Below are 27055 nucleotides of genomic sequence, written 5' to 3'. Positions count from 1 at the left end.
TAACTTACGTGGAACCCAAACATCAAAGCGATTAACGTAACCAAACTGGTGCAAATGCTTTTCAGCACTTGATTGGGATATTTTGAGTATGTCAGCTGTCTCCCCCGTGGTATAACGTAGATTGTTCTCAGTTAATGTCTCGATATGATTGCTATCAGCTTCAACTGGTCTGCCCAACGGTGGAGCATCATCCATCAGGAAATCTCCAGCACAAAACTTTGCAAACCACTTTTGACATGTTCGATTAGTCACAGCACCCTTTCCATACACTGTGCAAATTTATTTTGCGTTTCAGTTACGTTTTTACCTTTCTTGAAATGATAAAGCATAAGATGCTGAAAATATTGCTTTTTTCCTTCCATCTTCAATATTAAAATGGCTACACAAAAGTTCACCAATTTTGATAATTTTTTTTAATGCACGCTGATATGACAGCTGTCACATACAGTCTAACAGGATTGTCTTGAATGAAGTTAAAGACAGCTATGTGCTACTAGAGCCATCTTTTGGAAAAAACCGAATGAACTTTTTGGCTAACCCAATAGAAGGATCTTTTTTTTTTTTTTTTTTTTTTGTGGTACGCGGGCCTCTCACTGTTGTGGCCTCTCCCGTTGTGGAGCGCAGGCTCCGGACGCACAGGCTCAGCGGCCATGGCTCACGGGCCCAGACGCTCCGCGGCATGTGGGATCTTCCCGGACGGGGGCACGAACCCGTGTCCCCTGCATCGGCAGGCGGACTCCCAACCACCGCGCCACCAGGGAAGCCCTAGAAGGATCTTTGATGAACGTATTCTAAATACAGAGCAAGAGAAGCTAGACATTCTTTTTTTTTTTTTTTTAATTTTTATTTATTGATTTATTTATTTTTGGCTGTGTTGGGTCTTCATTTCTGTGCAAGGGCTTTCTCTAGTTGTGGCAAGCGGGGGCCACTCTTCATCGCGGTGCGTGGGCCTCTCACTGTCGCGTCCTCTCTTGCTGCGGAGCACAGGCTGCAGATGCGCAGGCTCAGTAGTTGTGGCTCACAGGCTCTAGAGCACAGGATCAGTAGTTGTGGTTCATGGACTTAGTTGCTCCGCGGCATGTGGGACCTTCCCAGACCAGGGCTCGAAACCGTGTCCTCTGCATCAGCAGGCAGATTCTCAACCACTGCGCCACCAGGGAAGCCCTAGACATTCTTAAATTAAGTCCATCAAATCAGGGTAGCTGAGTTGTCCTCCTTGAAGGAATGATGAGTCCTGGTTTTTCAGGATAGTCCCAATTTATTGATAAAGTCCTTTTCCCCATTGTCAACCCAAATATCCTGGAAGCCTTAAATTGCTAGGTACAAATGTCACACCCCCACCCCTAGCCTGTCTCAGCCAGAGCAGGGCAATAATCTTTTATTGGACTATACAGTGTATGTTAACTTTTAGGTTTGAACTTTCTGGTCCCCCTACTTCTAGGTGGATATTTTTTCTTTAAATAATTGTTATGGGGAATTCTCTGGCGGTCCAGTAGTTAGGACTCCATGCTTTCACTGCCGAGGGCCCAGATTCAATCCCTGGTCAGGGAACTAAGATCCCATGAGCTGCGAGGTACGGCCTAAATAAATAAATATTTGTATGTATGTATGTTATAGTCATTAAATCATAGCCTTTTTTTTCTTTGAACTACAAGAAGATGCAAATTCCCATGCTTCATTTTCCCCATCAGTATTCATTCATTACTAAAATTTGTGTGTTTATAAAATCATGTCATAGATGTTATACATTTCAGTATATCTTATGGAATTTTACGTCTTAAATTAGGGACTTGCCTAAAAGGATTCGAAGTCTTATGGTGAGATTTTTGCATTTCTTTTTGGAAGGCTATTTCTTGGGAAGATTTCCATAGTTGATTGTTCTTATCCATTGTTTTGACTATTAATTTTTTTAAATTTTTCATTATTTTAAAATTAATTTTTATTGGAGTATAATTGCTTTACACTGTTGTGTTAGTTTCTGCTGTGCAGCAAACTGAATCAGTTATACGTGTACATATATCCACTCTTTTTTAGATTTCCTTCCCATTTAGGTCACCATTTAGTTAACTTTTAGAGGGTGGTGTTTAGTGATCCTGTCCTGAAATTCTACAGGCTTAGGTCTTATTTGGGTCCTGTAACCCAAATTAAACAGATTAAAATAACTGTTGTTCCTTTGTAACACTCCTTCCTTGAATTTGTCATGAGTCCTTGGAGTAAGAATTAGTGATGAAAGTTTCATGATGTTAATATATTCTAATAACGTAAGAAAATTAGAGGCAACTCTTATATACACTACCGAATGTAAAATAGTTAGCTAGTGGGAAGCAGCAGCATAGCACAGGGAGATCATCTCAGTGCTTTGCGATGACCTAGTGGGGTGGGATAGGGAGGGTCGGAGGGAGGCTCGGGGGAGGGGATATGGGGATATATGTATGCATGTGGCTTATTCACTTTGGTGTACAACAGAAACTAACATAGTATCATGAAGCAATTATACTCCAATAAAGATCTATTTTTTTAAAAAAGAGGCAACTCTGTATGCTTCATTGCTGCAGGGAAACAGGTGGTGCTAGAGAAAGAGGTTGGAGCTTAAAAGAATACCTAGTACTTTGGTTTTTAAATTGGTTGTAGTGTGGATATTGAAGTGAGAGTTAAAACCATGAGAAATGCTGTGATTATGCCCTTTAAGGTGCATAAGATTCTTGAGGAAATTGAATATCCTGTGAGATAGTAAGTTTGATATTAATGGAAATGAGAAAAGGGAAAAAAAAAGGTTTGCTCAGCAAAACCCTGTACAGATATTAAGTTACAGCAGTGAAGTCATTCAAAACAGTTAGGTATAGATATCCAGAGATCAGACTGTTCACCATACGCAATAGTTCCCTGGCCCAACTGAATTCCTGTGTCCTTTCATGGGTTCAGAGAGCTTTAAAGGACTTAGTTTTGAATTGGTATTACGTATTAGGAAAGCTGTGGGTGTGTTTTATGTTGTTGTTTTGTTTTCAGGTTATAGTATGTTTGCCTTAAAGTTTTATTTGCTTGATGAAAGGAAATAAACAGTAACATCTTATGGAAGATCCAAACAAACTTTTTGGCCAACCCAGTAGCTTGACCATTTAGGGCTGCCAAGGTTGGAGCCCCAGGGCAGCCCATTGAGAAGCTGTATTTGGCACTACTTAGTTTTTAGGAACCAGTCTCCTGCCAAATGTAACCTATCCACAGAGTTCCAAACATGGGGCAAACAGTATTAAATTTAACTACCAAAGTGTTCCTTCTGGTGAATTCAGCAAGACACCTACCATGTGCCAAGCACAATGCTGGCATAGTCACTAGGGACACTAAGAAGAAACTTAACAATCTGGAGTGAGAAGGGGAGAGGAGTAATTGAATTCTTTCTTATCTTTGAGAGTCTTTGATTTAGAGAAGCTTGCTTTGGCCCTCACTGCCAATATTATTTTTGTTGCTTGGAGTTGAAAAATAAGATCTGTATTTTTAATGACATAAAAGCCATGTAATTATATGCCTTAAGGCCTTTGTTTTGTTTTACGTTAAAATGTATCTGCTCTTCCAAGGACGAGTGGCTTGGTGGAGAAGGCTTGGGCTTTAAAAAGGGTCGTGGGTCTGGAAATTACCCTCTCACGTGGCTCTGCAGAACAGTTTAAAGATGAACCCTTCCTCCAAGTGACAGAATTATATCTGAAACCATTTCAGAATGCTGTTTGAAATTCTGCACTTGGGTTTTAAATAAAAAGGGGGGAGGGTAAACAACAGTGGTATAAATACAAGATGGAGGAGGAGGATATTTTGCAGCTGAAGAAGGGTTTATGAGAAAGGATTTGAGGGCCTAGTGACTCATCTCACTCTGAATCAACATGTGGTGTGGCTGCCAGAAAGAGGTCTTAGGATGCATTAGTAGTGTCTAAATAGTTTTATAATAGGCCAAATTTGGAGAATTACATTTAGTTCTGAGTATCCCAGTGAAGGAGGACAAACTGGAATTGATTCAGTGGCACAGTGTGATAATGTGGATATGAAACCATGTCATCTGAAGGATGTTGGAAAGTTGAGGGTATTTGGATCATACCAGCCCTTAACTAGGAGTTTAGGAACTGGATCCTATATTTCTGCCTGCTAACATGCTGAGTACTACTTGTTCAATAGGTGGATTCTTTTATATTGCTGGTGTAGGAACATGGCTGTTTTATTCTGAATGAAACAGCATGTCCAGGAAGAGTAGGCATTGCTGAAGAAACAAAACTTCCTTTGGGGGAAATTTTAATTTGAACAGAAACCAAACTTATTAAAGAAAAACCGGAATGAACTTTTTGGCCAACCCAATACTTGTAACATGTAAAACGTGCTAAGTTGATTTTCAAGGTGATATTTGTCTGTCGTACTTTCCATACTATTTTTAGAGCATGGACATGGAAGAAATGTTCGAAATGGGAAAAGCTATGTGATAAACACAATGAAGTTTTTTTTTTTTTTTTTTTTTTTTTTTTTGCGGTATGCGGGCCTCTCACTGTTGTGGCCTCTCCCATCGCGGAGCACAGGCTCCGGACGCGCAGGCCCAGCGGCCATGGCTCACGGGCTTAGTTGCTCCGCGGCATGTGGGATCTTCCCGGACCAGGGCACGAACCCGTGTCTCCTGCATCGGCAGGCGGACTCTCAACCGCTGCGCCACCAGGGAAGCCCCACAATGAAGTTTTAAAGGTCTTCAAAGTAGAACTGCGAGTTGTTTTGAATGAATTTTGGTAATTTAATCAGATAGCTTTAGTTATGGTTGTCCCTACCTTACACTAAAATGTTTGTATAAAGTGTTTATATACATGAAATCTATTTATGTATATCAGAAGAGACTTCTCGGTCTTTTGGACCTTTTCTTTTTTTTTTTAAAGGGAATTCCTTTATTTTTATTATTTATTTATTTATTTTTGGCTGTGTTGGGTCTTCGTTTCTGTGCAAGGGCTTTTTCTAGTTGTGGCAAGCGGGGGCCACTCTTCATCGTGGTGCACGGGTCTCTCACTATCGCTGTCTCTCTTGTTGTGGAGCACAGGCTCCAGACGCGCAGGCCCAGTAGTTGTGGCTCACAGGCCCAGTTGCTCCGCGGCATGTGGGATCTTCCCAGACCAGGGCTGGAACCTGTGTCCCCTGCATTGGCAGGCAGACTCTCAACCACTGTGCCACCAGGGAAGCCCTGGACCTTTTCCTTTTTTGTGTGACTTGCTCTTTCATAGTCTTCAGGTGACAGCTTAAATGCCACCTCTGGCCCATCCTATCTAAATAACTCACTACCACACTTAATAAATTTGCCAACATTATGCGCTCTTTGCCTTCTTCCTAGTACTTACCAGAATTTGAAATTACCTTTTTGCTTGCTTGCTTGGTTATGATCTATCTGTAACTCTAGATTATAAGCTCCATGGAGGCAGACCACGTCTACTTTACCATTGTTTGTCCACTCTGTAGAGTTCTCTTGAATGAGTTAAGATTCATTGATTTATTTCCAGCTCTGGTTTTGTATCATTCCTCTTAACTCTCAGGAAATAGTGATGTTTTAAAATTAGTTTCAGTTCAGAAGAAGTTAAAGAAGTTAAAGGAGTGAGGGTGGTGTCACATTATTGTGACTCTTGAGTACATTTGTCAATTCTAGTAAATTTAATATAGGTAGAAGTGCTAAATTTGGCTCTGTCTTTATTTTTAAAAAATACTTTGCCGCCTTTCTATTTGTTCATTTGGTTGTGTTGGGTCTTAGTTGCTACCAGTGGGCTCCTTAGTTGTGGCATGCAAACTCTTAGTTGTGACATGCATGTGGGATCTAATTCCCTGACCAGGGATTGAACCTGGGCCTCCTGCATTGGGAGAGCGGAGTCTTAGCCACTGGACCACCAGGGAAGTCTCTCTATCTGTATTTAGATGACAACTTTTTCTTCCTCTTCATGAAAATTAGGTTCTTAATTTTCCAGTGACTTGGAGTTGAAATGAGTATTTCCTTTTCTACTGACTTGTTCCCCCTTCTCCTTTTTTCTTTTTCTTCTTTTTTTTCCCCCTTTTTCCTGCCAGGCAGCGCAGGCTTGCAGGATCTTAGTTTCCCGACCAGAGATTGAGCTTGTGCTCCCCGAGTGAAAGTGAGGACTCCTAACCACTGGACCATCAGGGAATTCCCTCCCCTTTTCTTTTAAAGTCTGATATTGTCCACCCATTGTGTAACTGATCTAAAAGGGTATTTATTTCTAGTCTAAGCTAAACTGAAGACTGGACAGAGAAGTTGCTTGGCAAAGATATACCCCTAGACTTGTAACAGAAAAAAGCCATTTAGCAAGAGTGAACCTAGAGAATCCCCAAATATGCTGAAGGCCAACCAGAAAAACAATGTGTTTTCAATATTCAGTTTCTGTAAATGGCTTATTTACACCTCCACCTCATATCTCCAAATAACTTATTCCTCTACCCTGGCTTTGTATAATGACACTACTTCCAAAAATTGGTTCCAAACTGAAACATCTTTGACCTTGCTAAAGCATGTAACAGTTTGATCCTTTTGGCAGGATCTAGACTGTAGGTCTTTGGTATCCTCATTTAGCAATCTCTTACTCATCACTGTTTGTCTCTGGCTTCCTAGCAGTTTCTCAGTCTTCTGAATTTATGTCTCTGAGATTATGGTTATTTCCCTTATGAGCTGGAGCTATAGCAGCTTCTTGGACTTAAGCCTTTCCAAAAGTTCTTAAAATTCAAATCTAAAACTTGAATGTAGTAATTATAAACAGATACCACCTTTCACTTTGTCTCTGTCTTGCCCTCTTTACCAGATCCTAAACTCAGTAGGAGTGGAGACTTGAATTCATTTATTCATCCCACACGTCTCTGCATGCCTTCTGTGTGCCAGACACTGCTCTGGTGAGGCTGTATAATGGTAGTTAAGAGCACTGGTTTAGAGCCAGGTCACCTGGGTTCAAAGCCCAGCCCTGCCACTTAAAGCTGAGTGCCCTTGGGCAAGTTAGTTACCTTCTTTATGTCTCAGTATCTGCATCTGTAAAAAGGGATGTAATAATACCCTCCTTGAGGATAAGTTAATAAAAATACTGTTTAAGTGTTTGCTGTTCTGGGCATTGAGGATACAGCAGTAAATAAGAAAGATGAGATTTCTGTTGGTGGGAGCTTACATCCTACTTGGGTAAAGGAGGAAAAACAAAGTAAACAAGTTTCAAATACTGGATTTAGTGCTGGGAAGAAGAAAACAAGGTACTGGACTAGACCTTAGAGAATGACTGGGTGGCTGCTTTTGATTGGGTGGCTGGGGCAAACCTCTGGGGAGATAGCGTTTGAGTTGGGATCTGAATAACAAGAAAATCTGAGAGGTAGGGGAGGGTGAAATGTTCATTGATTATTGTTTTCCCTTCACAAGCCAGGCGTAACATTACATAAAAGAATCTTTTGTTAAGCAGTGAGGCAGCGAGGTGTGATAGGATAAGTCCTGGAGTTCTGGTCTGGTTTGGGTATTAACTAGCTTTCTGATCTTTGAAAAAAAAGGAAAAAACAATTTCGTTTTTTTCATGGGAAAATGACCCTGAAAGAAGGTTGACTCTTGAAGCTAGTGATGGGCTAGAAGAAAGTAGAGGTTCTTCTCCTTATAAATTACTTTAGTCCTATGTTTATGGATTAATATCCTGTATTTCGGGACTTCTCTGGTGTCACAGTGGTTAAGAATCTGCCTGCCAGTGCAGGGGACGTGGGTTCGAGCCCTGGTCCAGGAAGATCCCACATGCCGCAGAGCTGCTAAGCCCGTGCGCCACAACTACTGAAGCACGTGCACCTAGAGCCCGTGCTCCGTAACAAGAGAAGCCACCGCAATGAGAAGCCCGAGCACTGCAACAAAGAGTAGCCCCTGCTCACCACAACTAGAGAAAACCGGTGCGCAGCAACGAAGACCCAACGCAGCCAAAAAGAAAAATCCTATATTTTACAAGATGTAGTACATCCTGTTGTGGTATTACAATATTTGAGAATATTCTGTCACACTTTTTTTTCTGAGCACAAATAAACAGATTTTAATTCTTTGATAAGATAAATAATATACATAGGTACTTGGTAATACTGATAAAAAAGAAGATAAAAGTTAGAAAAATACAAAATGGAAAGATGTAACTAGATCTAATGAGCAGATGTATGATTATAATTATAGGTGTAATACATAATTGTAGGTGTAAAGGAGATGGCAGAATCTCTTACACTTTAAACCTTTTCCTTTGAAGTAAGTATTAAGGATATGCCTCATGGATTCAGGGTCCAGGAAGTAGGGAAATGGTAAGGTGTGCGACAAACTCTGTAACCAAGATGTCATTGCATAGAGTTTCTTCTGTGAGGACTGGGAAGCCTGTCTCAGGTCATCTCAGTACTTTTATTAACAGTTAACTTAGTTTGCAAAACTTGTCTGCTTATTGAGAAAAGACTGTGTGCCCCAGTTTATCGATAGCTCTCCTCATATTTGTCTGTGTTTCATGGTGTCCCCCAGTTAAGAGTTACAGGTCACGTTTTCCATTTGCTGCTCTGGGTTGGTATGTTCGGAATTGTACTGCTGAGAAATCCCCCTTCGTAAAAGTGCAAAGAGTGTTTTGTTTTGTTTGGTTTTAACAGTCATTTCATCTTTTTTGTTTGTTTCTAAGTGTCCATAGAAGTTCAAGGGACTCATTTGCAAAGGGGCTCACTCATTTGTTTGATTTCTATTTTCTTACATTAGGTGTAATTGAAAAGCGACCCTCTCTTTAGAGATGTCAAAAACAAACAAATCTAAGTCTGGATCTCGCTCTTCTCGCTCAAGATCTGCATCAAGATCTCGTTCTCGTTCGTTTTCGAAGTCTCGGTCCAGAAGTCGGTCTGTCTCTCGTTCAAGGAAACGCAGGCTGAGGTAAGGGGGTGTGATTGTATAATGAGATAATCATTGATTGGTCAGTATAGGTCTCTGAAGATCTTTTGTTAGACCCTTTCAGTGAGTATCAGATAGAGGTGTGGGGTTGGCTTGAGGTGGAGTGTTGGGCCGTAAGATATTCCAGGTCTCTTCAAATGTTACAAATCCGAATTAACTTTGATTGCCATGCTCTTGGCCTAATTCCTTTTCTTTCCTGCCAGCACATACTGTTTTTCATCCACTGTGGAAGAAAGAGCATTTTATATTTAAAGCTACTTGCTTCAAATCTCTACACCTGATTATTTTTCACTGAAGTATTTTTGGAGGCTTGGACCAAGGTTTATTTGCATCATCCGCAAAGAAAGGATAGCTAAGAGGATTAATAGTATGATCAACATTGCAAGGAAAAGAAACCTTAACTCACTAAAATAATTAAACCTTAAAAAACTTAATCAGGAGTCCTTTGTATATATATACCTGATAACACCAACTACTAACAAGCTGCATCTGTTTAGTAAAACACATCTTGCAGCTGTCTAAAAATCACTATTGTAGACATCACTTTGCCTTAGTAAATGTGCACATAATTCTTTTGAATTTATTGCCAGTATTCTTTAGTCAGTTTCTACACCTTTAGTTGGATTATTTCCTATTTTAGCTATGTCTTGGAATATAATGCCAAACTTCAGCATCTTTCCTCTTTTGTTGTGTTATGAGTTCGGTTTTTCATTCTTTAAAACTTTCTTTTGTGAGTAGGTAAGAACCTGTTAATAAATATAAGTTTCTGTATGTGTATTAGAGAAATATTGATGTATCTAAATATTTAAATACCAAAAGGGAATCTTTGTACAATTTCATTCTTTTTGTCAGAGCTGCAGTAGGCAAGGAGACAATTTCTCAGTTTTACCACTTGGAGCCCCTGCTGATTATTTTAGATGAGTATCTAGAGCCCTTCTCTTAAATGAATTATGCAGTTTAAAATAAACTCAGGAATAGTTGTAATTAATCTTTATTATTGCTGCTTTCCATAGTCCTGCTTCTAAAAGAGTCTATAAACAAATGGTTGGTAGGCTTCCCCTCCACCCCCACCCTCCCAACAAGAATAAGTTAATTCTTTTTTTAAAATTTATTTTTATTTATTTATTATTTTTGGCTGTGTTGGGTCTTCGTTGCTGTGTGCAGGCTTTCTCTAGTTGCAGCGAGCAGGGGCTACTCTTTGTTGTGGTTTGTGGGCTTCTCGTTGTGGTGGCTTCTCCTGTTGCAGACCACGGGCTCTAGACACGCGGGCTTCAGTAGTTGTGGCACGTGGGTTCAGTAGTTGTGGTTTGCGGGCTCTAGAGCACAGGCTCAGTAGTTGTGGTGCACGGGCTTCGTTGCTCCGCGACATGTGGGATCTTCCTGGACCAGGGCTGTAACCTGTGTCCCCTGCATTGACAGGTGGATTCTTTTTTTCTTTTTTCTTTTTTCTTTTTTTTTTTTTTTTTTTTGTGGTACGCGGGGCTCTCACTGTTGTGGCCTCTCCTGCTGCGGAGCACAGACTCTGGATGCGCAGGCTCAGCGGCCATGGCTCACGGGCCCAGCCGCTCTGCGGCGGCATGTGGGATCCTCCCGGACCGGGGCACGAACCCGTGTCCCCTGCATCGGCAGGCGGACTCTCAATCACTGCACCATCAGGGAAGCCCATTGGGCACACATTTTTATACCAAACTTTGTTTGAGGCCTGTGCTAGATAGAGTCTCTCTATTGCCCAATTGTGTCAGAGTCTGTATGTAAGTAAAATTCTCTTTTATCTTCTCAAACCCCACCCCAACCCCCCAAAAATGAGGGAAAGTCCACTAAATATATCTACCTCAGGAAATTGCTATCAAGGCCATAGGACCGAGCAGAGACTCTTAGTAAGCTCCTACCTTGCACCCAGAGTCTTTTGATCTGGTTTGCTTAAATCTCAGTTTCAGCTCATTTGGTTCTTTAAAACTTAATCTAGTAAATGGAAACTAAATAATTGGTTCAAAAAGAAGAGGCTGTACAACCAAAACTGAGAGAGTAAATTGAACTGACATAACCCAAATTGAAAAATGTTAACCAGCTCTGAAGTATTTGTGATAGCTGGAGTTCTGAGCAGATCTGTCTGGACAGATTGCTTCTCCTTATTCTACAGATCATTTGGCATGGTCATCAACTTGGCAAATGAGGGAAAGATATCTTACGCAGGCAATATGTGCTGGGGTAGGTCTAGAGCCACTCCCTGTGCTGTCCTAATACCTGGAAGATAATTTTGGAGGAATATCTCCACTAGAAAACATGTTTTTATATTTGATTCTAGTCTGACTTCTCTGTTTTGTAGAAACAGATAAATTTGCCACTGGATGTTCAATTTTTAATTCTGGCTTATCTGTTTCATGATTTTTTTCTTTTGTTTTCCCTCTCCTACAAGGAAAGTATACTGTCCAGAGAGTTTGAGAAACCATGCCTTTAAATTAACTTAACTGCTGAGTTCTACAGAATTGGAGAAAATTGGTTGTTTCCTTGTATTTCACAGACTGTTGTATCCTTTTAAGTGACTTCTCATAAATAAATTAATTTGCAATCTGCAGAGAGTCATATTCCTGCATCTGTGCAGTGACTGCGGGTTTTGGATGCAGTATGCCGCAGGGCCCTCACTAGTAATTGGTGACAGAAGCAGCAGTAGCCTCTTGAGGATGGGAACATGAATTAAACCCTGCTTAGTGCTGGTGGTGCATCACCTCTCAAATACAGCCATTAAATTGGGTCATATTCAGTTTCATAGCTGCATCTGCCTCTCCCTTCTTTCTTATATTGTTACTATTTTTGAATGAAAAGTGTGAAAGGTAAGTTTGTTTTTTTAAACTGTACTTAAATAGCAACCATTAACAACCATCAGTATGCTGCATCTTCACCAGTTCCTGTTGTTCTTGGGGTAGATAAAGAACCTGAGCATGGTGGGTAGTAAGTAGTGGGAAACCAATCCCACTTTATCTTCTAAGTGTAAGTTTCTTTCTAAAAATAACATTCTGTTTAGTTGTTAAAACCTGTCACATTTGCATCTGTTTCCAGTTAGGTCTGATATGAGAAGCCCTGCTTATGAACTGAAGGGTTTTTATTCTATATGTAAAGAAAATATTTTTGGAGTTTTCTAGTAATTTTACATATTTCTAGTTAAATACTTAGGAGTAGTGACTAATTAATGCTCTATATCATAGTTGACATGACAAGTGGTATCAAAGAACCCCACTGGATTTCCTACAGCAACACATACAGTTTTTGGCTTTTTGATGGAAACAAAGCTCCCTGTCATTGACAAGCCTGGCATTTGTGAACATGTAATTTTTACAGTTGGGTTACTGTTGAATTCCCACCGGTCTGGAAATGTACCTTTGCGAAATTAGAGTTCTGTATTGTTAAATGAAGAACACAACACTAGGCTTTAGCTTGACCTTAAAGATGTGCAAGTGTAGGGCTGTTTTTGTAGTTCCTCTTTGCTACCCTGTTGTGTGGGCTGTTTTTGTAGTTCCTCTTTGCTACCCTGTTGTGTGTTTCGGTGTCTTATGGTCAGATGGTGCCCTCTTGTGGCACCTGGGTAAGATCTTGTAGTTCAGCCACAGAAACTTGACCTTCTAGATAATGAGACCATTTCCAGATTCCCAGTTTTTAAAAAAACAACATTTGTATGCTTTGCTGATCGGATTTCAGTTAAAATTCTTTTAAGCTTTGAACAGATGAGTTCTCTAAGTCTCTATTTAAGCATTCTTTGGTTTAGACCTGTTGTAACTTTTTTTTTTTTACAACCCCAAGTTTTATTGGAAGCTAAGAAATTAGCCCTGCACAGACAGAGAGAGGTGGATAGGATAGGGAGTAAGCAGTGTGGAGCCAGAGGATGATCTGAATATTTGCCTGTCTGGGTACCATAGCATGCAGGTCACTTCCAGTGACCCAGGGACCTACCTGTAAAATCCTCTGTGCCTGTGAAACTCTTAGCAATTAGTATACTATATTAAAATGGTGTTTGTTTAGTTTACTACATTAGGAACATTTTTATATTCTCTCAGTCACTGTAGAAGTACATTTCCATTTAGAATGTGCTACAGTATTAATGAAGCATCTCAGTGTCTCATTTGTTAAAGTGATTCTTTATTTTTATACTTAATGTGGCCATAAGAGTAGAATTAATTATATAACTTTGTACCTTTCATTTGAAAACAACTGAAATTAAATGATACATAAGAAGAGGGATTTACCTCTTTGTTGGCAGGTTTTTCTTGAGTAAAAATGCTTGTGTCAAAAATTCAAACATTTCTTCCCTCCCCTGCCCCTCTTTCAGTTCTAGGTCTCGTTCCAGATCATATTCTCCAGCTCATAACAGAGAGAGAAATCACCCAAGAGTATATCAGAATCGGGATTTCCGAGGTCACAACAGAGGCTATAGAAGGCCCTATTATTTCCGTGGGCGCAACAGAGGCTTTTATCCATGGGGCCAGTATAACCGAGGAGGCTATGGAAACTACCGCTCAAATTGGCAGAATTACCGGCAGGCATACAGTCCTCGTCGGGGCCGTTCCCGATCCCGGTCCCCAAAGAGAAGGTCTCCTTCACCAAGGTCCAGGAGCCGTTCTAGAAACTCCGATAAGTCTTCCTCTGACAGGTCAAGGCGTTCCTCATCCTCTCGTTCTTCCTCCAACCACAGCCGAGTTGAATCTTCTAAGCGCAAGTCTGCAAAGGATAAAAAGTCTTCTTCCAAGGATAGCCGGCCATCTCAGGCTGCCGGGGATAACCAGGGAGATGAGCCCAAGGAGCAGCCGTTCTCTGGAGGCACCTCTCAAGACACAAAAGCGTCTGAGAGCTCAAAGCCTTGGTCAGATGCCACCACATACAGTGCTGGTTCTGCATCACGGGCCTCAGCCGTATCTGAGCTGAGTCCTCGGGAGCGAAGCCCAGCTCTCAAAAGCCCCCTCCAGTCTGTGGTGGTGAGGAGGCGGTCACCTCGTCCTAGCCCTGTGCCCAAACCTAGCCCTCCGCTTTCCAGCACATCCCAGATGGGCTCAGCTCTGCAGAGTGGTGCTGGGTACCAGGCTGGGACACACCAAGGTCAGTTTGACCATGGCTCTGGGTCCTTGAGTCCATCCAAAAAGAGCCCCGTGGGTAAGAGTCCACCAGCCACTGGCTCCACATATGGCTCATCTCAGAAAGAGGAGGCTGCTGCTCCAGGCGGAGCAGCCTATACAAAGAGGCAAGTATCTTGTTTCCCCTGTGGTTGTTTTTATCTCACCAGCTGGCAGTTTAGTTGTAATGTGATCTGTAGAGCTCTGATTAATGGTAATAAGGTAATCCCATTTCCTCAACTTTTCATTTAGCAAACTTTAAAGCATCACCCAAGGAAACCTTTAGCTTAACTCTAGTTTTCCTACCTTCCTGAATTTGTATTGCAGCATAAAGTTTCTTTAGACTACTCTGCAATGATGTTTTCACATTTAAAGTTTGCCTTGGATTCTACCAGTATAAGCCAGAGAACAGTAGAGATTTGTGGGTCAGCCATCAAAAAATGTGGTCTTTACCAAAATGAATGGCTGTTGGAGCTGTTAGACCCTCTAGGACCCACCATCTCCTGTGATCGATCTGTGTCAGTCCCTCATGGTGAAGAGCTGCACCCTCCCACCCTCACACCCTCCAGTTGAGGAGACTGGGCAGAATGGTAAAGTCCAAGGCTTAGTCCAGGGAGACCTTGTTTTAAAATCACAAAGTGGGTGTATGTCCCAGTAGAAGCCAACCAGGCTGTGTGTTAGGAGAGGACATAACAGTGTCTCTGTCTTTCTACCCTGGGGGACACGGTGAGTTGGAACATGAATCTTTTTTATGTGGTTGGATGGATTGGGGTGGCAGAGACATAACGGAATTTGTATTGGGACCAGGTTGTTAAGAGAGCCTTACAGAGCAGGTGGTTCCCCTCCTGCCCCCACTTTTTCCTTCTATTAGCATATTCCTTGCTGCCCTGCTGTCCTTTGGTTCTTTTTTGCCATATTAATGCAACTATAACATCATCAGACGTTTTCCATTCATGGTACACATGAGATGTTTAGAATCTGTACTTTGCAGCTTTCAGTAAGTCTGCTTTGAAATACAAGTTTTGTTCCTTGCCGGGACTGTGAATCCCATTAGAACACTTGGGCATGAGCTCTGCTTTTCCATAAGAATGAGTAGGATGATTTTTGCTCCCTCCCCCAATTAACATGTATTCTGTTTTTATTTGTGTTTGCAGTATATTTCATACTTAGATCTTCTAGGTGACTTGGAGCAAATTTGAAGTCTCTTTTGAGACTTGTATTTCCAAATGTGAGTTGTATAAAAGCAAAACAGTCCAAGGTTGAACATTCTATGTTAACTTTGCTGAAAGCAGATTTTAAGTGACTGAGTGAAGGTTGGATAAGACCTTAAATTTTTTTTTTCCTAGACCACTTACAGGTAAGTAGGTTTTTGTTTTTCAGTATCCTAAAAATTGCCTTTGCTATTTTCTTTTTTGTTTTTGTAATACACAACTCCATAGACCATATAGTTTTCTCTTAAATGCCAAGTTCAAAGATCTGTGAAGAGCAATTTTTTAGAAATTAATAGAAGGTAACCAAGACTCCTTTCGTAACACTGGAATCCACAAGACATGCTTGTTAGAGAAGCAAAAACCTAAGACCATACGCACATGGTGCTAGTTTATTTTAAATCAAGTTGCTTAAGAAGCCTCTTGTGTGTCTCCCTTGTGTTTTCATAACTAGGTATCTAGATGAGCAGAAGACAGAGAATGGAAAGGATAAGGAACAGAAACAAACAAATACTGATAAAGAGAAAATGAAAGAGAAAGGGAGCTTCTCTGATGCCGGCTTGGGTGATACAAAAATGAAATCTGATCCATTTGCTCCCAAAACTGATACTGAGAAGACTTTTCGGGGTAGCCAGTCTCCTAAAAGGTATAAGCTCCGAGATGACTTTGAGAAGAAGATGGCTGACTTCCACAAGGACGAGATGGATGATCAAGATAAAGACAAGGGTAAAGGAAGGAAGGAATCTGAGTTTGATGATGAACCCAAATTCATGTCGAAAGTTGTAGCAAGTGCAAACAAAAACCAGGAGGAGGAAAAGTCAGGCAAATGGGAGGGCCTGATGTATGCACCTCCAGGGAAGGAAAAGCAAAGAAAAACCGAGGAGTTGGAGGAAGAGTCTTTCTCAGAGAGATCCAAAAAGGAGGATCGGGGAGGACCCAAGAGAACCGAAAGTGGGCACCGGGGATTTGTGCCTGAAAAAAATTTCCGAGTGACTGCTTACAAAGCAGTCCAGGAGAAAAGCTCATCACCTCCTCCGAGAAAGACCTCTGAGAGCCGAGAGAAGCTAGGAGCCAAAGGAGACTTTTCCACGGGGAAGTCTTCCTTTTCCATTACTCGAGAGGCCCAGGTCAATGTCCGGATGGACTCTTTTGATGAGGACCTTGCAAGGTGAGCTGTAGTCCATCTTGACCCTCAGGGCTTTAGTAGCCTAACCTCTCTCCCTGAGGTCATTCTGGAACGAGGACAGGCCCCTCATGTATTTCCCTGCTGTCTTGTTTTCAGTGTGGATACCCTCGTGGCTCTGTTTTCAGTGGAGAAGTGTGCATCACTGAGCGGTTTTATGTTGGGGGCAGTATCATAGCAGTGGTGAAGCATCTTTTTAGACTGTAGTGACTGGCTTTTTTTGATGCTGGGTCCCCTCTGCTTCTCTCTTGCACTCTATTCATCACGTTGTAAGCCCCCCCGCTGGCCCCATTCCACCCCCCGTCCTGTTGCCTTCCTAAATGTGCTTGAGATGTCTTTTGCCTGTGGAGCCATGCAGGATCCATTTTTCCATTCTTAGCTAAGTCACAATACTACTATTACAGGCCTTCATGAAATAATGTAACAGTTTTAAAGTTGGGGCTGGGGGCAGGACAACTTCAGGAAAGAGTGATGAGGCCCAGGCTGCTTTTTACCTGGTGTAAAAACTGCAAAGCCAATTGGAAGTCTCCTGAACAGCATTCTAGCCACATCCCACTTTTGCTGCATTGTGTGGCTTCACTGAGTGGCCCTGGATGGCCGAACTAGTTGGTCTTTTAAAACACCTTCCTGTTTGTCATCTGTTAAAACTGGCAGAGACCCCCAGAACAGAATCACTGAGGTTTAATGCTCATCCTACCCATTTGTTCCTATTAAATTCCAATGGGGAAGAGGGAAGAGAGGGATCTTGGATGCCTTTTTCTTTGCTTTGCTTTTTTTTTTTTTGCGGTACATGGGCCTCTCACCACTGTGGCCTCCTCTCCTGTTGCGGAGCGCAGGCTCAGTGGCCATGGCTCATGGGCCCAGCTGCTCCGTGGCATGTGGGATCTTCCTGGACCGGGGCATGAACCCGTGTCCCCTGCATCGGCAGGCGGATTCTCAACCACTGCGCCACCAGGGAAGCCCGCCTTTTTCCATAGTTATGGTGCATTGAGGTTACTTTTTACTTTGGTAGGAATTAAAAAAGGAACTTTACAGATAAATTTAACTCTTTTAAAGCACGCTTTTCATTTTTTGTATTTAAACGTTCTGATTTTCTGTGTATCTTGTTACATTGGGCCTCCCTGTGTTTCTTTTTCAGACCCAGTGGCTTATTGGCTCAGGAACGAAAGCTTTGTCGGGATCTAGTTCATAGCAACAAAAAGGAACAGGAATTTCGATCTATTTTCCAGCACATACAGTCAGCTCAGTCTCAGCGGAGCCCTTCAGAACTGTTTGCCCAGCATATAGTGACCATCGTTCACCATGTTAAAGGTGAGTCCAGACCCCAGCCTGCTCAGGCTCCCTTTCCACGTGCTTAGCTTCCTCTCTAACAAGCAGAAGCATGAGTGGGGGAATGAGGGAATCTATTAGGGATCTTTATCTCAGTGATAGGGGCCTTTGAAGCTAGGGGCTAGCTTGAAGGAAATTTCTTCCAGGGAGAAGTTTCCATTTTTTAATTACAGAGCTGAACATTATGAAATAAATGTTAGTGGTAACCTGTGATCATGAGAATAGGTAAAATCCTTCATGTGAAGGTTTAAATTGCTGGAAAAGGAGGTATGAAAGGTGGCTTTCCCAGCCCCTCTGTCTTTTCCTGTCTAGTAGGTAGAATCCTCTAGAGGTTTCTTGTAGATCTTGGGGTATGGATATCTTCCCCAGATTATTTTGCCATCTCCTGGGCAAATGGAGGTGGACAGGCTGGGAAATGTGATGTAGAAGCTGGGTTTGGGCCAGTTACAGGTTCCATCTGAAATTGGAACTCAAGCAGGATCTGGTGCTCTGAATCAAAGGATAGTAAGCTCTAGTTTCTCTCTTTGTATCCATGTCCTGCGGTGGAAATCAGACATTGGATTTTGTCTGAACCAGCCATTTTTCTTTCTTCTTCCTAATGTTTTTTATATGGACTTGACTACTTTAGTCACATCTCTGTGGTTGCAGGTCCATGCACACGAGTTGAATGTTGGGTGTGCCTTTGATAGCCTGATATGTTTTTGACTCCCCACAGAGCATCACTTTGGGTCCTCGGGAATGACATTGCATGAACGCTTTACTAAATACTTAAAGAGAGGAACCGAGCAGGAGGCAGCTAAAAACAAGAAAAGCCCAGAGATTCACAGGTGAGGACCTCAGCCTTAACACTAGAGGCGATCATAAAAGTCTGCTCATCAGATAATAAACTCGTCTTGTTTTTGCAGCTTGTTAGTTGCATTATCAGCAGAATTTAAGGTAACGCCCTCCAGACTCTAGGATAGTGGTGGTTTGTAGTGGAAAGGGTATGCTTTGACGACTATAAGTTTCTCACTTTGGGCCTGAGGAAAACAGCTCTTTTGGTATAAATGAACCCTTGTATTCTTGGGAGCTGGCAGACAGTAACCCAAAATCACTGTGAGCTTTCTTTACATAGAGTAGATGTTGTTTCTTTAAGCAACCCATGTATTTCATGTATTAGTCCTTCCTTTGGAAGAATTTGCAGCAGGTGGGGGCTGGAGGTGGGAGAGCTTATAGGATTATGTCAAAGGGTTTAAAAGCCCAGAGGTTTAAACATTTGGTTGTGGGAGTCTATTCATTCAGCAAATAGGGACTTTGTCTAGAAACAAAGTTGGTCTTTAATTATTTAATAGTCAGCTCTTGAACCTTTGCAGTAAGTAGGAGGACCATGTTTGCACAACAGTCTTGGATTTAGGGTCTTTGGGATTTCTGTCATGCCAGGCAGTTGTTTCTCACTTAGACCTCATCCTATTGGTGAATAATGGGCCATTATATTTTATTTTATTGTATTTATTTTTATTGTATTTTTAAAAATATTAAATTTTATTTTTTTGGCTGCATTGGGTCTTCATTGCTGTGTGCAGGCTTTCTCTACTTGTGGCAAGCGGGGGCTGCTCTTCACTTCACTGCGCAGGTTTCTCCTTGGCAGTGGTTTCTCTTGTTGAGGAGCACAGGCTCCAAGCACGCGGGCTTCAGTAGTTGTGGCTCATGGGCTCTAAGCACGCGGGCTTCAGTAGTTGTAGCTCATGGGCTCTAAGCACCCGGGCTTCAGTAATTGTGGCTAGTGGGCTCTAAGCACGTGGGCTTCAGTAGTTGTGGCTCATGGGCTCTAGAGTGCAGGCTCAGTAGTTGTGACACATGGGCTTAGTTGCTTCGTGGCATGTGGGATCTTCACGGACCAGGGATCGAACCTGTGTTCCCTGCGTTGGCAGGTGGATTCTTACCACTGCGCTGCCAGGGAAGTCCCAAGGGCCATTATATTTTAATTCCCAAGATGAAAACTGCTTTTTGAAGTTAGCAGGGCATAAATAATCTTGATGTGAATTTGAAATTATAGGCACGGCTGTAGGTGAGTCTGTTTTCCTGGCTGTAACGATACTGGGTGGAATAAGATGTTTTTTCTGTTTGAGTTTGGAAAGTTGGGGGCAGAGGGGGGAGAGAGAGAGTGAGAGTGAGAGAGAGTGTGTGTGTATGTGTTGTGTGTGCATGCACATCTGTGGGAGAGTGTAAGTATATAAGCAAACAACATAAGTGTAATAGAAAGGAATGCCTATGATTTGCACCACTCTACTTACAAACTGAGGTGCTATATTCACAGTACGGAATGTTAAACAATTTTTGTGTTTTCAATTTTAGGAGGATAGACATTTCCCCCAGTACATTCAGAAAACATGGTTTGGCTCATGACGAAATGAAAAGTCCCCGGGAACCTGGCTACAAGGTGAACTGTTGCTTTGATCAGTAATTCCAACAAAATGAGTGCGTTGGGCATGAACTTGACAGAAATGTGTTTGTTTAAATTACTCTCTACTTAAGTTTGTGTTTTTCTTTTAAGGATGGGCATAATTCTAAAAATGAACTACAAAGGGTTAATTTTTATTAAATGTATCAACAACCTTTGTGAAGTGGTTAGAATATGGTAAATGACCCCAAAGTCTATTGAGGTGAGCTTGAGAAAAAAAAGAGAGGAGTTTTGGAACAAGTGCCCATGATGAGAGAAGAAACTTTTTGTGATATTTTTCTGCTTGTAAGTATTATCAAATCAACTATATACATGCACTATTTCCAACCATGATTTCAAAAAGACATGCATGTCAGAGAAGAATGAAATATATCTTAACTTAGTAGACTGTTTTAAGCAGCTAGTCCAGATTTTTTTCTAACATTGTACCATATCTATCATCTGTCGATTACTGTTACTTTAAAGCTAAACATTGCTTTGATAGCCCAGCTACATTTGTAATGTTGTGCACGTAAACACTGTTATTAAGAGGTTAAAGCTTGTGTGCAGTCTTTTACTGTGAGGTACTAGATTTGGGTTCTTAAAAATCTTAGTATTTCTTGACCACCATTCCCATATAGAGTTGTAATTTAAAATTAGAGATGGCTCTTCCGATGCTGCTGAAACCTTTTCTAAAAATAGTAATTTTCAAGTTTTCCACGTAAATTTGTCTTGTTGGTTGAATGTGATGAGAGGCACTCTTGCGCAATCTCTCTTCTCTCCTATCCCCCTTTTCTTTTTCTCCAAGTACCCACCGGCTTGGCACTAACCATGTGAAATGCAAGGTTTTGAAACATCAGAAGAGATTCCGTCCTCTCTGTCCCACATAGCCTACTCATTAGAGGTGCTGTGGGCACTGCCTAAGGGAGCTGCAGCTGCATTTTTCTTCTCTCTTTTTTTGTCTTTGGAGGGTACAGAGGCCCCATTCCTTCTGTCAAAAGAAAACCATATGATAAAATAAACCAACTTACTACCTACCACTCCTGTTAATTAAATTATTTCAACAAAAAGCTTAGTTGTTTGTATAAATAAAACGTTAACGCTAAGTGAACTACTCATCGCTTCCTCTTTTTAGGGAGTTGTTTGTTGCAGGTTTTTTTTGTTTGGTTGCACTGTGCAGCTTGTGGGATCTTAGTTCCTGGACCCAGGGATTGAACCTGGCCCCTCAGCAGTGAAAGCATGGAGTCTTAACCAATGGACCTCCAGGGAAGTCCCTAGGGAGGTTTTACTTACATGAGACAAATCTTAGTGTATAATGTGCCTGAAACCACATTGCACCTCTGCTCACTGAGATTCTAAAGAGCTGTCGAAAGCCCTTGGCATGATAGTTTGGGGTAGAAGGCCGCTGTTGTTGCTGGGCTCATGCTGTATGTGCAACATACATACCCTGATAGGTTACACTTCCTAGAAAGTTAGAAAAAAAGGTTTTCTTTTTCTCTTTTCTTCCTTCCTTCCTTCCTCCCTCCCTCCCTCCCTCTCTCCCTCCCTTCCTTTTTCTAAAATAAACTTTGACTTGGTATTGCCACATTATGAATTCATTATGGTTTTTGATATGCCAGAAAACTTTCTAGAGAAATTTAATACAACTAAACATTTTGGAAGACTGCTTGAGTCTCCCATTGTCTGTCATTGGACTCAGTACTGAGAGAGAATTCCAAGTAGAGGATAGACCCAGGGCAGCTGCCACAGTGTAGGTAGGGGAAGATAACAGCATTTCCATTCTTGGTGGTGACTAAGCCTGAGCCAGCCTAACCAGCACCTTCCAGAGTGGATTTTGGCCTTCTCAACTTGTCGGCTAGCCAGAGTCTTTACTGGGCCACAGGAAACAGCAAAGTGAGGTGCGTGTACGTGTAGCACATGCAGAAGGTCGTCATCATTATTTTAGAGAACTGGTTTGGGCTCTGTAGGGATCCTCATGAAACGACTTCTGTGGACCATCCTGTATCCCTCCTGAGCTTGGGCGAGGTGCCTCACATTCCTAGTGCTTCCTCTGTACCACTCCAGTGGAGTAGAAGCCACAGTTCGTGGGGTGGTTGAGTTGGTAGCCCTGAATCCCCAAAACCTAAATTTTGATTTCTCTTTTGGCAGGCTGAGGGAAAATACAAAGATGATCCTGTTGATCTCCGCCTTGATATCGAACGTCGTAAAAAACATAAAGAGAGAGATCTTAAACGAGGTAAATCAAGAGAATCAGTGGATTCCCGAGACTCAAGCCACTCGAGGGAAAGATCAGCTGAGAAAACGGAGAAAACTCATAAAGGATCAAAGAAGCAGAAGTACGTAAGCCCCTGTCTGTCACCTCATTCGGACTCCTGAGTGGATTTCTTTGTCTGCCCACCATTAGGCTGTATGGCAGACCCTCCAAGCCAGAGAACTTGGGTTTAGGAACGGTGGCCACTTGTACAGTTTCTTTTTTTTAACTGTCATTTAAGGTCCCTAGATTGAAAATAGAACTTTAGCATTAAAGTAGGCATGATCCTTGTCTAAAGGAGGCCTCCTGGGAGATGGGCAGTTAATTTGGCTTTAGGGACAGTGTGGAAAATCATAGGGGAATTCCTTTTGCATTTGTTTTGGCCATGTTCTTTGACATGTCCTTTCTCATCACAAATATTCTTGGGAAGGTTATGTTTTAGAAATGGCTCAAAGTTGTTGTCAGGTAATAATACTGTTTGGTCAGAGAAACAGCGTGGAACTATATAGGACAAGATTGTTGATCTTAAATGCCTTTTAAACTAGTTTCACAGACACAGAGGTGTTACAAATATTCTTTAAACAAAGGTGGCATTGTTGAACTTCATAAGGCAGTATTTATGCCAAGGTCTTGTCTATTTACATTTTTGAATGTTCCATAACTTTTCATAACTTTTCATGTCTCGTTAAAGGTAGCACAATTGAAACCCCACACCTTCCTGTAAGAAGCTGCACTACTTCTGTGTTTCTGAACTTTAGCTGGCAAGCACTTTCATATCCATTTTCTGATAACAGTCCTTTGAGATAAGTTGGATAGTTAGTAGCTACCTGTTTTGCCCATTTGAAAGATAAAGAAGTAAGCTCAGAATGATTTGTCTAAGATCACACAGTAACAGCTGACATCAAAACTCAGATCTTCTGTTCCACTTTGTCTACCCTTCCACTCAGTTACTTGCACATTATGAGCCTTAGCAGCTTTCAGGGCTGCCCACAGATAAAAATCTGATAATCCTCAACAGGGAATGGAGGTGGGGGTATGGTAGTCTTCAGCACTGTCACTGGTGGCTAGGGGAACCCCTCAAGCATTTCAGGGTTGGACTTGGATGACTGATCATGATTTCTTTCCCTGGGACACATGCCTCTACCTCTGACTTGTTGTGTAACCTTGATCAAGTCTCTTGCAACCATAGTATTTTGTGACTGAGGCAAGAAGAAAAATGATAATTATGTCACTTTTCATTGTATATCACACTTCAATTTAGAAGAACTTTTTCTCATATGACTGAAGAATGGCTCACCCAAGATCACACAACTAATAAAAGGCAGTGTTGGGACTCAAATATGGGGCTTTTTGGAGTCTTATGTTTGAAAAACCTTGAAATGACACTGATTTCTAGGAGTCAAACATTTGAGTTATAAGAATTCTATGACAATAACTTAGATTTCCCCTTTTTTAAGAGTAAATGCTAGAAGGCGCTAGTAGGATTCAAACATGTAAGTCTTTGATCTTCTTGAATGTTTGGGGGTGGGCTGAGGGGTTGCAAGGTACTTTCCGTGGTGGAGGAGGGCAGTGATCGGTTACTGACACAGGCTGGCTTCTCCCTGTAAGTCTTCCTCTACTCCTGGGAGTCAGCCTTTCTGCCACCTTAGACATGGTTGGTGCCCTTCTCCAGCACCACATGACAGGACTGGCCCCGACCTCTAGTACACAGATTGTGACTCATGATATTAGTCTGATTTACCCTAGTCTGTAATTTCCCCCAGATGAAGGGAAGGATGGGAAATAACTCTGGGAAGAGTTTCGACAGATCCTGTGCTTAATGACAAAAGCTGTTTGAGCTCACTGGAAAGTGGGAGGTGGTTTGTGGAGTAGTGGTATAATTAGAGCCAGGCTTGAATCCAGGCCTACTCAGCTCTGTCACCTGAACTTGTCTGTAAAATGAGGGAAATAATATGGATTGATAATAATTGCCATTTACTATATGTCTGCTGTGTCAGTGTAGAGTTTTTAAGCACGTTGTTTTTTCAGTCTTTAGAGCACTGTCCCAAGACAGGTAGTGTTCTTATGAGAAATAAAACTAATGTAAAGCGGAAACAGATGTATATAAAGCCTGTCCTGGTACCAGATACTCAGTGACTTTTAACACAGTGTTAGTTTCCTTCTGCCTTTCTGATTTGCGCACATGTATTAGACTGAGCTGCCAGAGGCCACAGACTATGTTTTGTTCCTCTGTCTGTGTATGTCCCATGTTCATCACAGGCTCGGACATAGATACGTCACTCAGCATGACTGACAGAATTGGGGGAAGCTCCCCAGGTTCTCTGGGTGTGTATGTTGGGGGTGAGTTCGTTTTTCAGGTTACTAGCCTTCAGTGTTTTCATCACAGACACGCTCCTGATTGCCCTGTGCTTCTTATCCATGAGCCGCCAGCCAAAGGCTGTACCCTAGAGGCTTACTGATCTCCCTGCCTCTTCTATTTTCAAAGGAAGCACCGGAGAGCACGAGACCGGTCCAGGTCATCATCCTCTTCCTCCCAGTCATCCCACTCCTACAAAGCAGAAGAGTACACTGAAGAGACAGAGGAGAGAGAGGAGAGTACCACGGGCTTTGACAAATCAAGACTGGGGACCAAAGACTTTGTGGGTCCAAGTGACAGAGGAGGCAGAGCTCGAGGGACCTTTGTAAGACCCTGCCCCCTCTCCCTTTCTCTAAGCCTTTATTCCCACCAATTCTAATTATGCTCTTATCAGAATACTTATTTTGTTGCCTTTGATACAAGTAATTCAGTCTAAAGACCCTAGAATCTGTGGTTTCCCAATCCCCAGGCTTTCCATTTTTAGTGTTTTTGTTTGTTTTTTTCCTGCTCATAATCACTTAGCCAGAAAGTCTCTTAGGGCTTCTCTTCCGAACTTCCTCACTTGTCTTGACTCCTGCTGTATGTAGGGAGGCCCTTATGCCATTTTGTCCTCTGTCTAGGCTGTAGACTTGAGATGAATGGAAAGGGAATGACTAGAAATCAGTTGACCGGCGTATTGACTGGAGGACAGTTGTATGTTTTGTGCCAGAAAAGTGTTTGAATAGAAGGCAAGGAATTGTTTTTCTCCATTCCTTACATGGTCCCTTTGTTCCTTTCTCCCGTTTATTGCCACAGCAATTTCGAGCCAGAGGAAGAGGCTGGGGCAGAGGCAACTACTCTGGTAACAACAGCAGCAGCAGCAACAACGATTTTCAAAAGAGAAACCGGGAGGAGGAATGGGACCCCGAGTACACACCCAAAAGCAAGAAGTATTACTTGGTATGTGTCTGGGGACAACCAGGAAGGGCCAGGGGGCCTTAGGCACACACAGTAGCTGATACCGAGGCCTTAATTGGTCTTTCCAGAACTGTGATTAAATATGTGTGCAGGCGCTGCACTGGGTACATGTGTACTTGTGGGATGGCATAGTGCTGTCAAGATGAGTTTTCTCTAGAGAGGTAGTCCTGACCTTGAGAGCACTATCTAAGACGTTTATGGATTCCAGGGTAAGTGGGAAAGGTTGCTCTTGCCTTTTTAGTCTGTGAAATTGTTTTACTGCTCACCCACCCTAACCTAAGCCTCCCTCCAGCCTTTCTGCAAGGGGTAGAACCATAACCTTCACCTGAGGCTGCAGTTCCACCCTGTCTCTCCCCAGCACAAGATTGACAGGAAAGACAGCTCAGGATCTCTTTTTGAGAAGGGGACCTGCCTTCAAAATGAAACGCCACTGGGGCTTCTCTCTTCTAAGCTGTTGGTCATTGTCAGGTACCAGGCACCATCTGAGCCTCTTTGCCTCTCAGATTAGGGCTCTTCTAAGCTGAATTACCTGGCCAGTGAGAGAGCTCTTTTGGCTTTGCTCAACAGCAGGCTCAGATCCAAGCAGACCTGACTCTTTGAGTGTTGTAACCAAGGTCAACTTGCAGCTGAGTCTCTTCATCACCCCTGAGGACTGGCATGGAAGTAGGAAGCTAGGAAACAGGTTGCTGTGTAAATTACTGTGCATAGCCGACTTCACTTTTCTAGGGCTGCTGGTAGCTACTTTGGGACTCCTAGAGGACCCTTGAACCTATATCTAGGGAAATGTTGCCTGGGCCCAGGATAGGTACTGGAGTGGGGCTGCTAAAGGGAAGGATTAAAGGCCACTCAAAGCCCCTTTCCCTGCCCCATCTGTCCCCTGAAGGAGCATTGCCAGCCTGATTCATTTAGGCTAGTGAATAAGTATCTGGTCCTTTAGCTGAGCTAACCCCTCAGGGGCCTAAGGCACTACTTGTGTGGGTGGAGGGTTTAGACTCTTTGAAGCCATGGGGCTGATAAGGTAACAGTGACTTTTCAAAATGCTTTGTCATTCATTCTTTTTCATTGGATCCTTTCTTTTCTCATGTGATCATCAGACCAGGGATTGTTTTGAGTTGTAGGTTTTGGTTTTTCTATTTTGCCACACTGCCTCCTTGCATAAAACTAAAGAGGGGAGGAATACAAGATGGGACGCTGGGTTCTGGTCCTGCCTTTGCCAATAACTGGTCTGAGACCATGAGCAGATCATTTTCCCTTGGTCTCACGGCCTATTCTTGGCTGAGGGGGAGGGTTGGGGAGAGCTAGAGTCCCAGCTATGTGTGTGTTCTGTGTT

General features: G+C 42.3%; 1 protein-coding gene across 5 annotated transcripts in view; it reads left to right on the top strand.

Moving 5' to 3' along the window:
• The window catches only part of THRAP3 (thyroid hormone receptor associated protein 3), a 72246-nt gene that overhangs the window by 43167 nt on the left and 2024 nt on the right, over nt 1-27055 (top strand). For all 5 annotated transcript variants that reach the window (XM_059046851.2, XM_059046863.2, XM_067011426.1 and 2 more), the window contains 9 exons: nt 8738-8905; nt 13245-14150; nt 15685-16398; nt 17552-17724; nt 18458-18569; nt 20077-20161; nt 22310-22497; nt 24898-25093; nt 25564-25707. In XM_059046851.2, the coding sequence (XP_058902834.1) occupies nt 8769-8905; nt 13245-14150; nt 15685-16398; nt 17552-17724; nt 18458-18569; nt 20077-20161; nt 22310-22497; nt 24898-25093; nt 25564-25707 (2655 nt within the window). In that variant the 5' untranslated portion in view covers nt 8738-8768. The remainder of the gene's footprint in view (nt 1-8737; nt 8906-13244; nt 14151-15684; nt 16399-17551; nt 17725-18457; nt 18570-20076; nt 20162-22309; nt 22498-24897; nt 25094-25563; nt 25708-27055) is intronic.

Source organism: Kogia breviceps, chromosome 1 (assembly GCF_026419965.1).
Source record: "Kogia breviceps isolate mKogBre1 chromosome 1, mKogBre1 haplotype 1, whole genome shotgun sequence".
In the NCBI taxonomy this organism is placed as follows: domain Eukaryota; kingdom Metazoa; phylum Chordata; class Mammalia; order Artiodactyla; family Physeteridae; genus Kogia; species Kogia breviceps.
The sequence above is the reverse complement of the archived record's forward strand: the minus strand, read 5'-3'. Positions and strand labels throughout refer to the sequence as shown.